General features: G+C 32.8%; 2 protein-coding genes across 2 annotated transcripts; one reads left to right on the forward strand and one right to left on the reverse strand.

Moving 5' to 3' along the window:
- Nucleotides 1-901: 901 nt before the first annotated feature.
- On the reverse strand, nt 902-7,826 carry LOC113392121 (puff-specific protein Bx42). The gene is made up of 12 exons (XM_026628402.2): nt 7,627-7,826; nt 6,648-6,805; nt 6,164-6,346; nt 5,604-5,683; nt 5,179-5,360; nt 4,689-4,922; nt 4,381-4,543; nt 3,131-3,264; nt 2,264-2,408; nt 1,746-1,839; nt 1,467-1,608; nt 902-1,113 (listed from the first exon to the last, which is right to left on the reverse strand). Exons 2-11 carry the CDS (start codon nt 6,756-6,758, stop codon nt 1,474-1,476), a joined length of 1,461 nt encoding a protein of 486 aa, XP_026484187.2. The 5' UTR covers nt 6,759-6,805; nt 7,627-7,826; the 3' UTR covers nt 902-1,113; nt 1,467-1,473.
- A 704-nt stretch (nt 7,827-8,530) lies between these two features.
- Nucleotides 8,531-11,818, forward strand: LOC113392125 (uncharacterized). Its single transcript, XM_026628409.2, has 5 exons — nt 8,531-8,716; nt 8,822-8,894; nt 9,585-9,727; nt 10,448-10,524; nt 11,130-11,818. Exons 1-5 carry the CDS (start codon nt 8,675-8,677, stop codon nt 11,815-11,817), a joined length of 1,023 nt encoding a protein of 340 aa, XP_026484194.1. The 5' UTR covers nt 8,531-8,674; the 3' UTR covers nt 11,818.
- The last annotated feature ends 5,601 nt before the right edge of the window (nt 11,819-17,419 follow it).

Consider the following 17,419-nt stretch of genomic DNA (forward strand, 5'->3'; position numbering starts at 1 on the left):
AAGTAAAATTAGAATTTCTTTAACTGTACCGACTGGAAGGATGGACCACTGTCAGCCGCTAATGCCAAAGGTGGCGTACACGCGATTTTTACAAAAATAAACTTTAACTTTGTTATGATATTCTCTGCGATATAATTATTGCTTAATAATAGTTTCAATATTTTTCAAATAAGCCTACATAATTTAAAAAAACCTTCGAAAATTTTGAGCTATGACGAATGTCAGTGATTTTAATATTCTGTGACAAGTTCTCATACTATGTACTATTACTACAAGAAAATATTAAGGAAACTGACATGTCATAGGTATTTTTTAATACCTATTTTACTTTTGATTTGGAAAAACAAAGTATTTTGTAGTTAAATACTTTTCATAAACCACACTGCACACTTGAGTATAGTTTCTACAATTGCTCTGGCGTCATGACATTGGCCGTCGCAAATCATTTGCAATCTATTGCAAAAACATTTAGGTATTAGGATAGGATCATTTAAAACTGATATACAATATTAATGTGTAGTGTCAGAAAAAATAAGTGTAATTTAATTATTCGATTACTATAATATTTAGATAACGTTTAAAATGAGCACGTTGAAAGCGAAGTTTAACTGCACTCATATCAATCCACCTCTTTTAACAAGCACGTCTGTTTGGCACATTGTTTTTTAGTATAGCGTTGCTGACGGTACTAAAAGGCGTTAAGGTCATGAAACATTCATTTCTTCGTCTTTAAAATGTATACACGCTGCATTGCAGTATACATACAACAGCCATACCAGCGCTAAGAAGACAAAACCAAAATGTAAAATTTACATTTGGATTTAAATTTATATTTGGATCATTTGGAGTTGATCTTTGATTTCATAATTTGTAATTAAAAAAACAATAAAACACCAGCATTCTTAGTGATAATTTTTATTACAAATCTACATAATGTACAGTTACGTTTACCTAAAACAACTTAACCTAATTACGAATCCAAATAAAAAAAATGATATTGAAATATTTTCTAGCATTACGACTAAAAGATCAGACTAAAACTGAAAATGCGAATGAACATGACGAAATCCCTTAATGCTACACTTGCAACTAACGAACACATGCAGTTTGTACCTGAAAGTGAAAAACATTTTTTAATAAATAATCATATTAAGAAACTACAAAGAATATATTTACTCAACTAACATTATAGACGTCAAAGTGAGATTGTTTATATGTTTGTTACGCTTTCAATTAACTCCTCGACCGATTGTCGATGGTCGACTCGACCGGGTTAAAGAATTAGAATACACACCGTACATAAATCGTCTGTATGAGAAAGGGTCTCATGCACTCAGAAAACAGTGTTTTTTTTAAAAAGTCAAGTTACATTTGGAACACTATCAATTTGAGCTTAGAGCAATGATGATCATACCTTCCAAAAAATGAAATGTTTTCGTCGAATTTATTAATAATATAGAACTCACTTATAATTCATTCCCTTCGTTTCTTGGCGTGCGGTTCGTGGTGATCTCGTTTCCTGGACGACTTGTCGGCTCGCTTCGCCTCGCTCAAGAACCGATCCAGACCGAACGGATCGAAGTCTGCATCTAATTGTGTACTGCGAGACTGTAAACAGATTATTCAATTACATTTTAGTCCTCTACAATTAACTATTATATTTTTATGTGAATTAATTTTAATCTATTATTTGTAATGGTAACACTAGTTAGGCTAGTTTGTTACAAAGATAACAAGTTACATACAGGCTCCTCTCTGGGTGTGTCCTTTTCGAAGGGAACTGGTCCGGAACGGGTGTTGCTGCTGCTGGTGCCAGCGAATGATTTGTCTGCCACAAAGCTGAAAAATATATACTGATAAATATATCTAAAAAGTTGTTTATATTCAGAATAATGGATGTAGAGTAATAGATGTATCGATTTTCCTTCCTTAATGTATATAATTACATTAACTTAGTCACCTTAGCATAAATAAAAAATTTTTGAATGACACTAACTGGTAAATGGATATGATACCAGACACCTAAGTTTAAAAGTTAATCTAGAACAAATCTTACTTGAACTGAACTTGAACTTTTCTTAATGCCTAACAAAAAACGACTAAAACAATTTACATAAGAGTTATGGCAGAGGATGTAGCGATTTTTGGGGAAAGGTTTTATTCGCTTCGCAAATTCATTGACATTAAATTTCATTCTCATATACTATACTATATGTTGTCGCAGTGGAGTCAACAGAAAACATCTAAAACGAAATAGGCTTACCGTTTAGTATTAGCGATGGCTTCAAGATCTCCACCGTAGTTATCTTTGTCCGCGTTACGCGAGGGCCGGTAGATGTGCGCTCCCACAGAGTCCTGATTACGCCACGCCTTGTCGTACACATTGTAGGCTTCGTCGTCTCCATATCCTGGAAATGTTACAATATATTTATAACTTAAGGAGGCAAATATTTGTAATATTATAGTATATCAAGGTACCATTTAGCGTTTAAAACATTAAAATCAGTTCAACTATAAAATAGTTTATAGAAGTTGTGTTTTATTTATGTCACAGGCAATTACCAGTATCAAGAGCAGTTATGATGTAGAAACCTTTAAAAAAAAAAGCTATATATACTAAATATTTAGCATTTAACCAAACAGTTATGTCCCAACCTAAACTATCAGTATAATTTTTTTCATTTAAATGTAACTCCCTATTCTATAAACGGAAGAAGAATTGGCTGAGTGTCATTAAGGCCGCTGGTTGAACAGCACTGTTTCGTTAAGTGGCTAGGCGTTTAATTGAATGGCGAATTTAACTAGCTGGCAGCGACATATATACAACTAAGAACTAATAGTTTACATAAACATTTAATTGGTGTATAATACATGAGCATGAGCGTAGTAGACGCGGGGCGGGGGGAGCGGGGAGGTGTTGGTAAGAGGATAACTTAAGAAAACTTAGATGGAGTGTGTAAGGAGAGATGTTAGAGAGATGGATGTGAACGATCAGATGAGGAATAATAGAGATTGAAAGGAAATGATATGCTACCCGACCCCAAATAGATTGGAACACAGGCAGAGAAAAGAAGACAAATTGTAATTCCATGGAACAGATAGTAAAGATATGTTAATAAATAAAACTCACCGCTGTCCATTCCCTTGCTGGTATTAAACAGACGCTGGTCGAACATGGCCTCTCCGCCCTGGGCTGTTTTTGCTGGAAGACCTAATGCTATCTGCTCGGAGATGTCTCTTTCGCGTTCCTTAACTAGTTTCGATCTGAAAATTTTATTAATATTCATTAAAATACTAAAAGACGGACTAGCAAATGAGCCACCTGGAGGCTGGTGTTGCTCATGGATTAGTTAGCTTATTAATATTTCTTATAGTTAGTAATATAAGAAATATTAATCATCCCTCATATCACCAATGCGCCAGCAACCTTGGGGACAAAGATGTTTTGTAGTAGTTCGAGTGTTTAATAAAAATCCTTTTCAATTGTCACTAGAAGACAACCAAGTCGTATGGAAACATATTGAAGACCACATTCAATAGCTCATAAGAGCAGCATTTGCGCAATGACCACTCAGCAGCTGTGTAGAAAAAAATTACATATTGTTTTCTCCTCTCTCAATTCCAGAAGGACAAATAAAAAAAACACCTTTGACCTTGAATTGTCTTGACCTCATTAGTCATCATTTATCGGCACATTGGAAGTTAAGTTGATATAAACAGATAAGTGAACAGTATTGTATTAAGACATATTAATCAGAAATTGTTTGTAGACTATCAGTGGCAGAAGTATAGTATCAATATGTAAATCTAACTTTTGTCTATTTCTCCTCCTTCAGCCATTGGCTAAGTTTATAGACAAAAGTATTGGATTTACCATGTGATCAATACTTCTATTTATAGTGACAGTAATGCTGGTATGTTAAAAAATGTTTTTAAAAATAAAAATCATAACATTATGTAACAGGTACTGCCACTATAAAAACGATTATCTTGTGTTCCTGTGGGCTGTAACTTGGAACATTTCACAGTGATGCCAACTCCTAATAAATGTTCTCCATAGGACCAATCTCAAATTCGCATTTAAATGAGACTTAATATCGATTAAAAACCCTGGTACACCCTGTTCGAGAGCAAATTCAAGTTTAAATTATTTGAATTTTTATGTCCTCAAATTTAGTTTTTCTTAATTATTATTTACGCACATATTTTTTTGCTTCTTACTTATTCTGATCATTTTTTAAATATTTTTTATACTTTGCTTTTCTTAATTTTTCCCCTAAAAAATCTCCCTAAGTAACCGCCGCTAAACTAGGGTGGAAAACCCCCAAGTTGGCGTCTCAGGTTCTACCCAACAGGGCACCGTCGCCTGCGGGTACGTGCCTCTTGTCGGGCGCGGCGCGCGCCAGGTTGCGGTCGCGCTGGCGCTCGCGGTGCCGCTCGCCGCGCAGGCGCTCGCGCTCGGCCGCCGACAGCTCGCCCGCCGCCTCGCCCTCGTCCGCCGCCAGCCCCGGCTCCGTGGCGCCGGCCGACGGGCTGCGGATGCCTGCGACCGAGTTCGATTGCTTATTAGCGTGCGGCATAGACGCAAATATCAGTGAAGATACAGACAATAACATGAAACAAAATCTAATATATTTAAATATCAAATGGTGCTAATAAACAGATTATAAAAAAAACAATGCACTTACCGGCTCTATGATCTCTCGCCCTCTGCGCCAACATTCTCAAATGCTCTTCTTTCTTCTCTTTCTCCCTCTGTGCTAATCTCCTCTCCAACTGCGCTCTCGCTTCCACAGCCTCTCTGGCTTTACGATCAGCTATGTATAACGCCTCCGCAAGTTTCGAGAAGTTCTCGTTAATGTGCACTTGCTGGAGACCACGTCCATCCGCGGCTAGACGCTTATCCAAAGGTATTGTGTATCCTGGAATAAAATTTCAATTACAACTTATATCTTAATAATAATAAAATCTAAAGTTATTTTCAGATATTAAATAAATTTTAAAGATATACTTAAAATTGTTTAAATGGATTTTTAAATATGAAGACTACTGGTTTTTAAATCTTTTTAAATTTATTTTTTAATCTGTCTTCCATATATAAATAAACAAATACACCAGGTTAATGTGTGCATGTGTGGGATCATCTCATCTGAAGGAGCATAGTGTAGATCTTGTTACCCTTTGCGTTCTTCCAGTGCGAGACGCAAGGCGGCACCTTCCAATCGCGCTGCTGCTTAACGGACACGCGGCGTGGGGGGGAGTGCAATACGGGCGCCGGTGGGGAGGGCGCCGCGCGAGGGATCTTGCGGTTGATTTGGAACCGTGGGGGCTCCATAGGGTCCGCCTGCGCCTCCACCATCCTGTAACGTCACACGTTACCCTATACAATTTATCATTCTAAGCATTACCAAAGGCATTATAAATATATTTGAAGTCTATTTCGCCACTGGTGGCCAATCTCAAAGGACATAGGCCGTATTATAATGCACATGTGTGTGCACACATCTCTAGTCCCCCAAGTCAACATCTGCAGCTTTAAAAGCTAGCCATTCCTGACTAGCTTAGTGCCTCATTGATCATTAGTAGTTTATTCAAACACAAACCTAATAACTCTTTGTTTGGCACCAGAATTGAAGGCGCCGCCTTGTTGCGCCGGTGTGTACCGTATATATTGTGCAGGAGCCTGTAAACATAGGGTGCTATCAATGCACTAGATAGTTACAAGTTCTAAACAATAAAAAAAACCTAGCCTATTCCAAAAAAAGGACCCGTAAAAACATGATATTTTTAATGTCAAAGTTATTAGAAGTTAAGAAATGAAAAAAAAAACAAATAAATTAGTCTAGAAATTGGCTATGGAAAACATTTTAACACCCCTCATCATCACTAGCCTGTGTCAGTCTACTGTTGGACACTATCGACTAGGCCTCCATGACACGCCACTGAACTCAATCTTCAGCTCTTACATAGTCAATATCTCTTTGTTGTCGAAGACACACTGGCTAAATCACGCTTCAAAGCGGAACAGCAATACTTAGTAGAGTTGTACTAATTATTGCTGTTCAGAAATAGAATATGTGATCATTGGATGGTATCTACCTAAATTATACAAAGAGCTTCCACTAAGTAGATTTAATAAAAATACATTAAGAGTTCAACTCACAGCTTTCGGTGCAGCCTTAACAGGCATAGCAGCAGATATTTTAGCATTTGTTATCTTCTCTAAAGCTAGTTTCGTCTTCTCTGTTATGTCTTGAATGTCATCTTCGGTTGGCTTCTGTAATGTCGGATCATCCTCTGCTAAAACCTCTGCTGGTAGGAGATCCGTAAGTTTCGAATATATTATCTAAAACAAAACAAAACAAAACTTAAACATACTTTTATTAATTTGTTCATATTTGTATTAATTAATATTCACAAAGTATATGTGGAAATTTGCCTATTATGAAAATATTTTATTTTTACTCATATTTTCTAAAACTTTTATTGATCAAGCTGAAGCTTGTAAAAAAAATTGTTTAACACATATAGGAGAAAAACATAATGAAGCTATTTCGTCTCTGCCTATTATAATAATCAAAGGATATTCATAATGAAGGTATTTTATAATGTAAAAATAATAATATATAATATTAATAAAAATAAACCTTATCAGCACTATGGCCTTGTCTTGCTATGGCAGAGTACTTGACTCTCCCTGACTCATCCAGCTGTACAGCCAATGCGTTTGAAGTACTCTCCTTCCCCCTAGCTCCCATACCCAGGGGGTATTGAGCCACATGGATTTCAGGAAATGCACCTCCATCTGAAAAAGCATTATTTATGTAAAAAAAATTTAAGAATCTTATTTGCAATATTTTATTAGCTTACTATTCAATCAAAATTTAGTAGGCTTAGGTTTAATAGTTTATTACAACAACTTGATAAAAGCTAAAAAAAATAACACAATATTTCTAAAATGCTAATAGCTGTTGCATTTTTGAGCAAATGAACAAGTATTGCAGAGACATAATGTGTAATGATGCCGAAGAAGTTTTAAATTAAATATTTGGTTTTCCTATCCCAAAATTTTTAATATACAAAATCACAATATAATTTATTTAGAAAGCTTAACCACACTGATTAATCACGAAATCTCAGAAACTCTAACACCTACAAACTTGAAGTTTGGCAATTTGAAGAACGGATTTTAAGAAACTCAAACGAACTAAGTGGGGAAAAGGGGCTTGGAAGTTTGTGTTTTAAAAATTTAGTCCGGGTAAAGCCGCAGATTTAACTAGCAATTAATTGACGACCTCCGTGGTCGAGTAGTGTGTACACCGGTTTTCATGGGTACGCCACTCCGAGGTCCCGGGTTCGATCCCCGGCCGAGTCGATGTAGAAAAAGTTCATTAGTTTTCTATGTTGTCTTGGGTCTGGGTGTTTGTGTTGCCGTCGTTACTTCTGATTTCCATAACACAAGTGCTTTAGCTACTTACACTGGGATCAGAGTAATGTATGTGATGTTGTCCAATATTTATTTTATATTTATTTATTTATTACAACTATTCCTACAATAATCACTGTATATATCTTAACAAATAAAACGTATGATTTGTTTTTGGCCTATTTATAATTCATGTTTACCTCCAAAATCTTCCTCTGCTCGAGGCACCCATCCTCTCCTTTGGCCATATGGAGGGATGCTAGTTTGAGATACTACCAGCGCACTGCCAACGCGCTTTGCTTTTAACTCATCGTCACGATCCCATACTTGCTGAACAGGAGCTGGGAGCAAGCTGAAAATGTAAAAGTATAAAAACGTTTTAATTATTTACTTACTATAGTATTAACACATTTATGTACTTAACCCGCAAACACTTCTTAAAATAAATGACAATAAGTTTATAATTATAAACGGTAAAGTTAAAACTTATTCTTCGCAGTATTTGGTTTGAGTTAGTTAAGTGATATCCATAACCCTTTTTATTTTAAATTTAATGCTTCACATTTAATACATATAAAACGTATGACGCCACAACGTCAGTCGTATTAATAAAAACACTAATTTTTAGAAATAAATAAATAATTTTACATTTATAAGACAAAACTACAAACACACCTCGACAGGGACGCCATTTTTAATGATAGATAAAAGATTATAATATTTGACATATCACATATGTCAGCAAAGAATTGGGCCAAAGACAACATTACAAATTGGTAATAATAAATATAATAAGAAATCTCACTTTTCTTTCGATAAGTATAGATATAGAATATTAAAGCTTTAGAAAAGACATATTGCATTGCTTAATACTTATCAACAATATAACAATTTATGAATTCCTATTTTTACATTTTTATTAAAGCTTTGTATCTTTTTAGTATTAAGACACCAACTTTTTAATTTGAAAATGTTATTGTTATGTTTATTTAATTTAATAAATTTTTTAGATAAATTAAATTTAATGTCAAAATGTTTTTTATACAGATTATACATTTAATTTATTGCCATGTATATGAAAAGTTGTTTGTAAAAAGAGGTGGAAAACTGTCAGACTCGTATATAAATGAAGTAGGCTGCGAACGTCCCCCTTTTATAACCTCAAAAATGCGCGAGAAGGATTACAGTGGTATAGCGAAGTGAGCTATTTTAATCATTAAATAGTGCTAAAGTGAACGGATTATCGCTATGCCGTCGAAGAAAAGAAAATATAATGCTAGATTTCCAGCCGTAAGTGTCAAATAGCCAGGAATCGTCGATAAAAACAAGATAAATGGAGTTGTTTTTGTCAATTCTATTAGAGATTGGTGATATCATGACATTGTTTGCTTATAGGGACGAATTAAGAAGATTATGCAGACCGATGAAGAGGTGGGAAAAGTAGCACAAGCCGTGCCAATTATAATTTATATCCTTTCCAATTGAATCTAATAATATTGCTCTGTATGATATTCAAACATTGTTATGTACATTGAAAGAGTAATATATGACACTATTTGTATTGATATATGTCCTTTGGCATATCTATCATCATTTTTACATGACAAAAGAGTCATAGTTATATTTATCTTCGTAAATACGAGCAATGTTCACCTTAAAAGTATGCAAAACAAATAATTATGATTTTGATCTGCTCAGCTCTTATGTACATATCTCTTCTAAAGATTGTGCATAATATGATAAAAAAAGTCATAACAAGTGATTTTATATATTATTGTATGGTTTAAATGTTTAAATTTTATCCACAATTAAAAACAAGGCGAATTATGTGTCTTTATTAGTATTTATATATATATATATATATATATATTTGAATAATAATGTAATTAAGTTATTATATACTTTGTTTTCTAAAATCAAGAGGCATTCAATTTCAAAAAAATAAAATTAATCAGTAAAAATTAGCTCCTAAAAATTATTTTGTTCATAAATATTTTAATGGAAAAAGACATTGGTATGATACAATGCATGATCGTTACTAGATGTTATAAAATTTCAATTTTCTATGACGAAGCAATATTGATTTTTAAATAATGTATGTTCTATTCTAAATAATCATAATTTTAATTTCCTTAACTCAATTTCTTCCTCACCACACCTCGTACCCTAGAACTTTTCGTAGAATCACTCCTCGGCAAAGCCATGCAAGTGACGATGCAGAGAAACGCCAAGACCTTGAGCCCGTCACATGTGAAACAGTGTATACTTGCAGAATCACGATTTGACTTTCTACGAGATTTGGTGAGATATTATTCCTATTACTAGTGTTATTAATTCTCTTTGTCTGCCTATATGTATACAGTTACTTATTGAATAAGGCCTGTAGGCTTAAGTAAGTATGTTGAGTGAATCAATGTTCCCACAACCACAACAGAAAACATCATACAATTGAATGTCTGGTAGAAATAGTGTAAGGATTGGCTTTTTAAATTCTTACAATACATATGTCTATGGATGACCACACACCATAGTGATACAATAGCTTGTACCGAGATAGATACCTATTGAATAAAATTGTAAACAAAAACAAACGCATGCAATCCAATTAAGTACTATGTTGAAGTTGTAACTTATTAATAGCATTTCGTTATTGTTAAATATAACATTTTGATGAATAAAAGTTGCTAATCCTTTGTTGTTGTTGTTGTTAACTAAGGAATTGTTATTAAATTTATGTCTATTTGAGTTACTCGCCAATCCTTGGTATAATCTCTGCTCCAACCCTGCAGTAGGTCCAAATTTAATATAAACCTGTTAAGTGAAGATCTACTTGAATAAAGTATATATTGGTTGCATCTATAACTATATAAAATAAAATTTAAAAAAGTACAATATCATAATTTATCAATTTTGCAACTAAAAACGTGTTGTAGACTTTTGTAGTGTTATTGAAATACATTAACTAAGTTAACAAATTGTATTTGAACAATTTAACAATAAAATATTAATTATTCTTTACAGGTTAAAAACATACCTGATGTTACGGCAGCAGAAGAGAGGGAAATAATGAGTGGGGAAAGTTCACCAAACTCTTCTAGGTAAGCGTATTGAATAAAGAACATGCTCATGATTGCATAAAATTAAATTCTAGCTCCGTATGAGTAATATAATATAAATGGTTACAATGGATATTACTTGTCTGCCTAGGCTCATTATAGTTATTACTGTCTCCTATATCTAGTGTAGACTAAAATTAATATTAAGCAAGACAGAAATATTTCAATTGTGAGCTCAGCAAGTTATGAAACTTGCATGCCAGCCTGAATAGTTGATTGTGGGAGAACATGACATGTCCAAAAATGTGCTACAGAAATAGATGAAATAAAAAAAACCTAGGTATTGAATACCTATTGTCTATAGACAGCTTCTTACACTGGAATTCCAGCCAGCATAAGTTAAGTCGGGTTTTCTGTCAAGCATTATTCAATAGTAGTGTATTAAGTGGAGTGGTCCTTCAGTTGATATTTCTGTGGTTGTACTGTTCCAACAGATAATGAGAGTATGAGATTAAATTTGCTATGAATATTCATACATTTTCAAAGAAATTCAATAATTTGTTATTTTTTTTAGTTTTAATAAATTTATGTAATAGTCAGTGAATATTGCATTTAGAAAATTGTTTATTAAAATATCTATTCCTTAGATTTTCAGATACATCGGTTCCAAGAAAAGTGGTCAGAGCAGACTCGAACAGTTCCAGCAGCTCCGAAATCAGAGTGCAACAGATTTTATCAGCACCAAAAGATAGTCTTATGAGGACCCTATCTATGGACTCGGAGCCGAAACCTAGAAACGAAACCGTCACATCAGACTCAGCTATAGATTTAACGAAGAAAGTCGAAGAGAGACCAGTCGTTACCGCGAACTTTTACCAAGAGACTCTGATCACGGAAGAAGTTCAACACAAGAGCGTGATAAAAATAAATCCAACCTATTCGAGCCCGCAGCCGTCAACGTCAAACTACGCCAGTTTGACATCAGTGGAGCCTGTTAAAAAACTTGAAGTGCTAGTGCCAAAGCCGGATCATCCTAAGATGTTCTACATAGATGAAAAACAAAATAATACGCCCCCCCGGACACCTGTCACACCTATCCTAAACATAGATTTTACGAAAAATCTAGCAAAACCAGAAATAAAAGTCTTAGACACAGCCGTCGCTGGTATAGTAGGCGTTCCTAAAACTGATAAAAAACTCCAACGACAGAACTCTAAGTCCAATAAGTCTGAAATAAAAAAAGCTGAAATAAAAATACCCATAGTCCCGACTAACGTTGACATTGATCTTTTGAATTCAGGAAATTTACAAATAGACGAAGACTATGATACCTGAATAAGTTTGTAAGTATGTGTTTTTGTTGTGTTTTAGTGATATCAAAACATGAGATTTGTTATCCAAATAATGTCACAAAGTAATACTATGTTTGTATGTACATATGTAATGTCACTGCGCTTCATGAGTTCAAGCTTAAGGTCTGTATTATAGATAGAACGAAACATAGAATTAGGACAATGTCATACAATGATAGATTTGTCAATTCTGGTGGATAACTCTGGTAAGTTGTGGCTCGATAGCATATTTGATGATTTTAAATCTATCGGAGTGTTTATGTAGCAATATTTTCCTGTAGACATTGAAGTAGTAAGATACATTACTATTGCCTATATCCTGGCAAACGTAACGTGTAGTTAACGTCTGCTACTATTTATGCTATAAAAATAAGAAACCAATTTAAATGTTTGCTTTGTCTAAATAAGAAAAGTAAGTGTTTTCGTTATTTTGTAGCGTTTTAGCTGTCAAAGTAACTTGGAAGGAAGTGCAAACATACCATTTTTATATTCTTTTTATATCCATTTTGGAGCAAATGGAGCAATGGAGTGTCATTTCGCAATGTTGCAAGTAGAAAAAAAAAATGGCGAAATATGTACTTTTAATCGATTTCAATTATATTTATATTAAATTACAAATGAAGTCGCTTATCAATATTCCCCTGCGCTGAATTATTGAGTGACATTTGTCTATAAAAGGTCATTGCTCCCTTTTATGTCAATCGCATTATATTCACGTTAGGTGAAGATCCTTCGTACCGGAACGCAGCAGTACATAGCATTGCTATATGACGGTAGAATGATTATTAAACGGGGAATACCCGAAAATAAACGAATACGATTTATGAGACTAGTTTTATTTTTGTTTGGATAACATATATCGTGAAATTAAGTTGTTTACCATTTAGGTATGTATTATAAGTTTTTTTTTTTTCAGATTAATTATTGTTTCATTATCTGTTTGTTTGTGCGTATGACGAAGTCTTATAATTTTATATGTATCTGCATGGACTTTATTTTTGTTATTTGTATGAATGATATACTTTTGTACAGTTGTGTGCTTGTATGATCAGTGATAAAATGCTAAGTGACATTGACGTGCATTTAGCATATTATTTGAACTCATTCGAATGTACGTATTTTATATATTAAGACCGGGAAAGCTGTTCGACTTTGATGTAGTTAACAACATAATAATAGTTTATAAGCTCGTCATTTTAGTCTAAATTAATGTGCATTTATTATGTTTTTAAAACTGAAAATATGATCTGTAATTTCGCTGTTGACTTTATGTACAAAATTATCAAAAGCAATAGATTTTTAAATTAATATCAAAATTAAAAAAAGAAAGTCCTGAAAAGAAGTCTGACTACGAAAAATAAATATATCAAATTAAATCTGTATTTTATTTCAATTACGCTTATGTATACTCCAACCATAACAGGAAAAAAGCCAAATAAACAACATTTGACAGCAAATTGACGCGATAGCATTGATCGAGAGTTGATTAATTTATGATATTCACTATGGATTTGCGAAAAAACGTTTTGAACGTCGGCGAAACTGATATCTGAATTTTGGAAGTAAAATTAAAGTGGAAAAAGAGTAGTTAAGTAGGTGTTGTAATATAAATATAGATATATTAATCATAAAGTCTTAGTAGTGCACAACATAGCTGAGTTATTAGCAAATCGCATGGAATACGTAAATCTAAGGTTTGTTTATATTTTTCCTAATTCCATTGGAATAGGCTATACAGTACCATAGGATACAACTATTAAGAGCTCATATTCCAATTGCCACTTCAGATTCTGACATTTTTAAGCTGGTGTGCGTGTAACTGCGTTCGCGTGTATCAGCACGATTAGTCAAGTCAATCGTCGAAAAAAAATTGTTGTTGTTTGACTGATAGCTATCTGTCTGTTTGTTCCTGTAATCTCCGAAACGGCTGAACCAATTTTACGATGCTACTGGCAGATAGTTGATTTATTTTAGAAATAGTTCATACTATTACCTGAAGTAGAACTCTAAAAAAAATACTACCATTACGATATTTTTTTACACCAAATAAATAATTTAAGAAAATCAAAAAATGCTGGCGACCAGAACTCTTCGAAACATTGCTTTAAAACTTATTTAGAACATAGAACACAAAACATTTCAACTCTTGTTTAGTCAAATTCTCTAAATTTGATGAGATGCCATGATGTATTTGCGAAGTTATCATCTAATTTTTTTAAATTGCGATTTTTATAATCTAATCGACGAAACTATTATCAAGAATTGTAGAACTATGCTGGATGCTACTGGGACTGAAGTTTATTTGTAAGATTCTAACAGGTGAGATGCTAACTTCATACCTACACGTAACTTTAAAGACATTTAGCCTTGTGAAACCACGGACCCAAGAAAACATGATTTTTCTTTGTATTTTTGTCCTTCAATATAATTGTTTCATGGAAATTAACTTATATTTGTCCGAAATCGTCTGAAGCTCTCTATACTGTCTACTATAACAAAGCGAAGAAATATTGAAAAGCATGCTCATACATATTTCCAGTCAATATCAATAAAAAAGATAAAAAGATTTGAACTTAGAAGACCAATTTGTGTGAAATTTCCCGGCGTTTATAATGCTCATTATCAAATCTTTACATTACTCTTTTGTTCATACACATCACGCGATCCCGGTATAATTTTTAATGACTTCAGTATTAAAACAGGTAATCTTTAATATTACCTGCATATAATAAATATATTGACATATTTCAATTTGATAAATTAGGTATATATTTCGTTTTACAAAATACAATAAAAACCTACCCGTTGTGTTTTTTTTTGTTTCTATACTAACTCAGTCAACATTTAAACAGCCAATATACTTTCAAGGTAGCAACACAAATATTTTTTTTGTTATAACTCATAATTATTTGTATATTATAGATTACGTGACTTTGATCCTCCAAATATATCAACAGCTCAGATGATTTTTATAAGAAAAATAAAATTATTATGAAGAGTCTTGATGGGCCCGTCAAAACAAGACGTGGAACATTATTGAAGTGCGTGGGCTTAAATCCGGACAAACACTATCGGAGTTACTATGTTAAATTATTTTATAAAAAATTTACCTCTAGTCTTAAAGGAACCCATCGTGACAAAAGTTTACCATCTGTCTCAGACTTGACCATTATTCGTGTGGCGTAGGTTACACAGGGGTGTAGGGACACCCTGAGTTAAATAGAGCCTGCTTCAAACCTCTTTAGATTTTAGGACAACAAGTCTTTGCCTAATAGTGGGTTATTCGTTAAGATACAACCAGAAAAAAAACGGTCTTTGTATATTAAAGATTTGTTCCTTCATTTAATGTTTTATTTTATTTATTTAGCTTATTTAATGACGTTTTTATATTTTCCATAGGATAGAAAGTTCATATGATACAAGTAACATTTATGATTAGGTACAACCAAATTGAAATATACCTAGTCTTTAAATCTTTTTTTTTTGTATTTTGTTCTACTCTTTTATAACTTAATAGTAACATTTATTCGTTTAGGTAACACGTATAACCTAGTTTAACTAACAATACAAGCACGAAAAAAATACACGGAAACAATAAATTATTTAAATCATTTACATAAAGTATATTACTTAAGATTTTATATGTATTATTTTTTTCTTGATATACTTATTTTGTTAATATTTATCACCACAACTCAAGTACTTCACCTGTGCCAGGCAAGTGATGCTAGTTCAGATGGTATATACATCTAAACAACGATATTTTCTATATAGTGAGTTGACGTAAGGTCGGAAATTGAGTAAAATCGTACCGATCGAATTTCTCGCTGATTTGAGCAACTTTTTATTGATTTTGTCGTCCAGTCAATAGAAGCAGTTTCAATAGCTTGTATCGCCTGGAGAACATAAAAAATAATAACAATACTACTCTTACTACAATAACACTACTCTGTTTTTAAACAACTTCAAAAAAGGGGGACGTTATATTAATGTTTTACATGTCTTACAGTTAGCATTTCCTTGAGTTTTCAAGGCTACGCTATGGTATACGGATGGTTTAAATTTTATTATAATATACAAATCAAGGTTACGATAAGTACTATAAAGAAAATTAATACGCAGGTGTTATTATTTTAAATTAAGTCGTTGAATAAATTGCCTAAATTATATGTAATGTCATCTGCGGATTTGTTCGCGTTTTAGGGCTTGATTGTCAGGTGTTAGGAAAAAAAGTAACCTATGTCCTTCCTTGGGGTTCAAGCTTGCTTCATACCAAATTTTGTCAAATTCAGTTTAGTGGTTTGGCCGTGAAAGACCAACAGAAAGAGTTACTTTCGCATTTATAATGTTAATATAGTTTATTTAGTGATTCAAGTAAGTACGTTATGATTTAACAACATAAATATATTTTTCATCAAAGAAGCCAGCTAGGTCGGGCACTACGAGTTGACCTAGTTTTCACGTAAATAGACTTTTCTTGAAAAGTAGGACAGATTGCTTTGACGATAGCAAACGTAATATTGAATTTCTGAAAAAAGATACTTTTTTTTAAACTAGTCCTCTTATTTGCAGCCCAGATTGTGACATTTTGTTTTGTTATATATTCTTTATTTGATTAATTTAATGAATAAAGTATAAATCGTTTGTTATTTTATTCTCTGAACTCTGGTGGAAGATGCACTAATAATAATAAAAAATGTTTGGAAGTATGTGTAGATAATGTTTCATAGACAACCAGTAAGGTTTTGTATTTGAATTTGCCGAAAATACTTCCAGATTTTTATTGCTTTAATCTATAAAAATGGTGACCAGTCTGGCGTTATTAAATTTAGGACGAAATTGTTATCGGTAACAGATATTAAATAAAAATCTATAGTACCTGTAAATACAGGCCGATTGATATCTCAATTGTAGGTAAAACGACATTTAATTACAATTCAAGGCTCAAGTGAATACAACTCAATGAATAAGACTTAAAAAAAGAAATTTGAAAGTCAATAAAATTCGAGAAATTGAAAATGATTTCTAGATTAAATTTTTTAATGCATGTAAAATTACTAATAATATAAAAGAATTAGTTAAATGTGAGAGTGAACAGAAAAATAATTAGAAAAGAGTGAAAAATTGTGTATATAATAATTTTGTCATAATTTCTCTAGAGATTAATTTTGACAGATATTCAGATTTACGTATTTTTTCTGGCATTCGTGATCTTACCAAAAATAGCCAATGGCGACCATCAACTATTTTATTTATAATCCCACCCCATCATTATATTCGTAAACATTCATTTCTCGTAGGTATTTCAAAATCGAAACGAGCTTATTACTTTTGGATGCATAAAGAACGCCTGAGGTACCAATTTTATAAAAGCTGCATCTGAAATCTGAATATATTATGACGAAAAATGTATGGAATTACAATTATAATATCAGACTGCTGTATTTTGTTAAGTTTTTATTCTGTAGAGTTGTTCACGTAGAATGGAGAAGTCACGAATGATGGTTTATATTACGATTAAGATTACATTTGAACGTCTTGTAATTTTATTATAATAAAAATATTTGGCTCTTGTAGAAGCCGGT

Source organism: Vanessa tameamea, chromosome 27 (genome assembly GCF_037043105.1).
Source record: "Vanessa tameamea isolate UH-Manoa-2023 chromosome 27, ilVanTame1 primary haplotype, whole genome shotgun sequence".
In the NCBI taxonomy this organism is placed as follows: Eukaryota; Metazoa; Arthropoda; class Insecta; order Lepidoptera; family Nymphalidae; genus Vanessa; species Vanessa tameamea.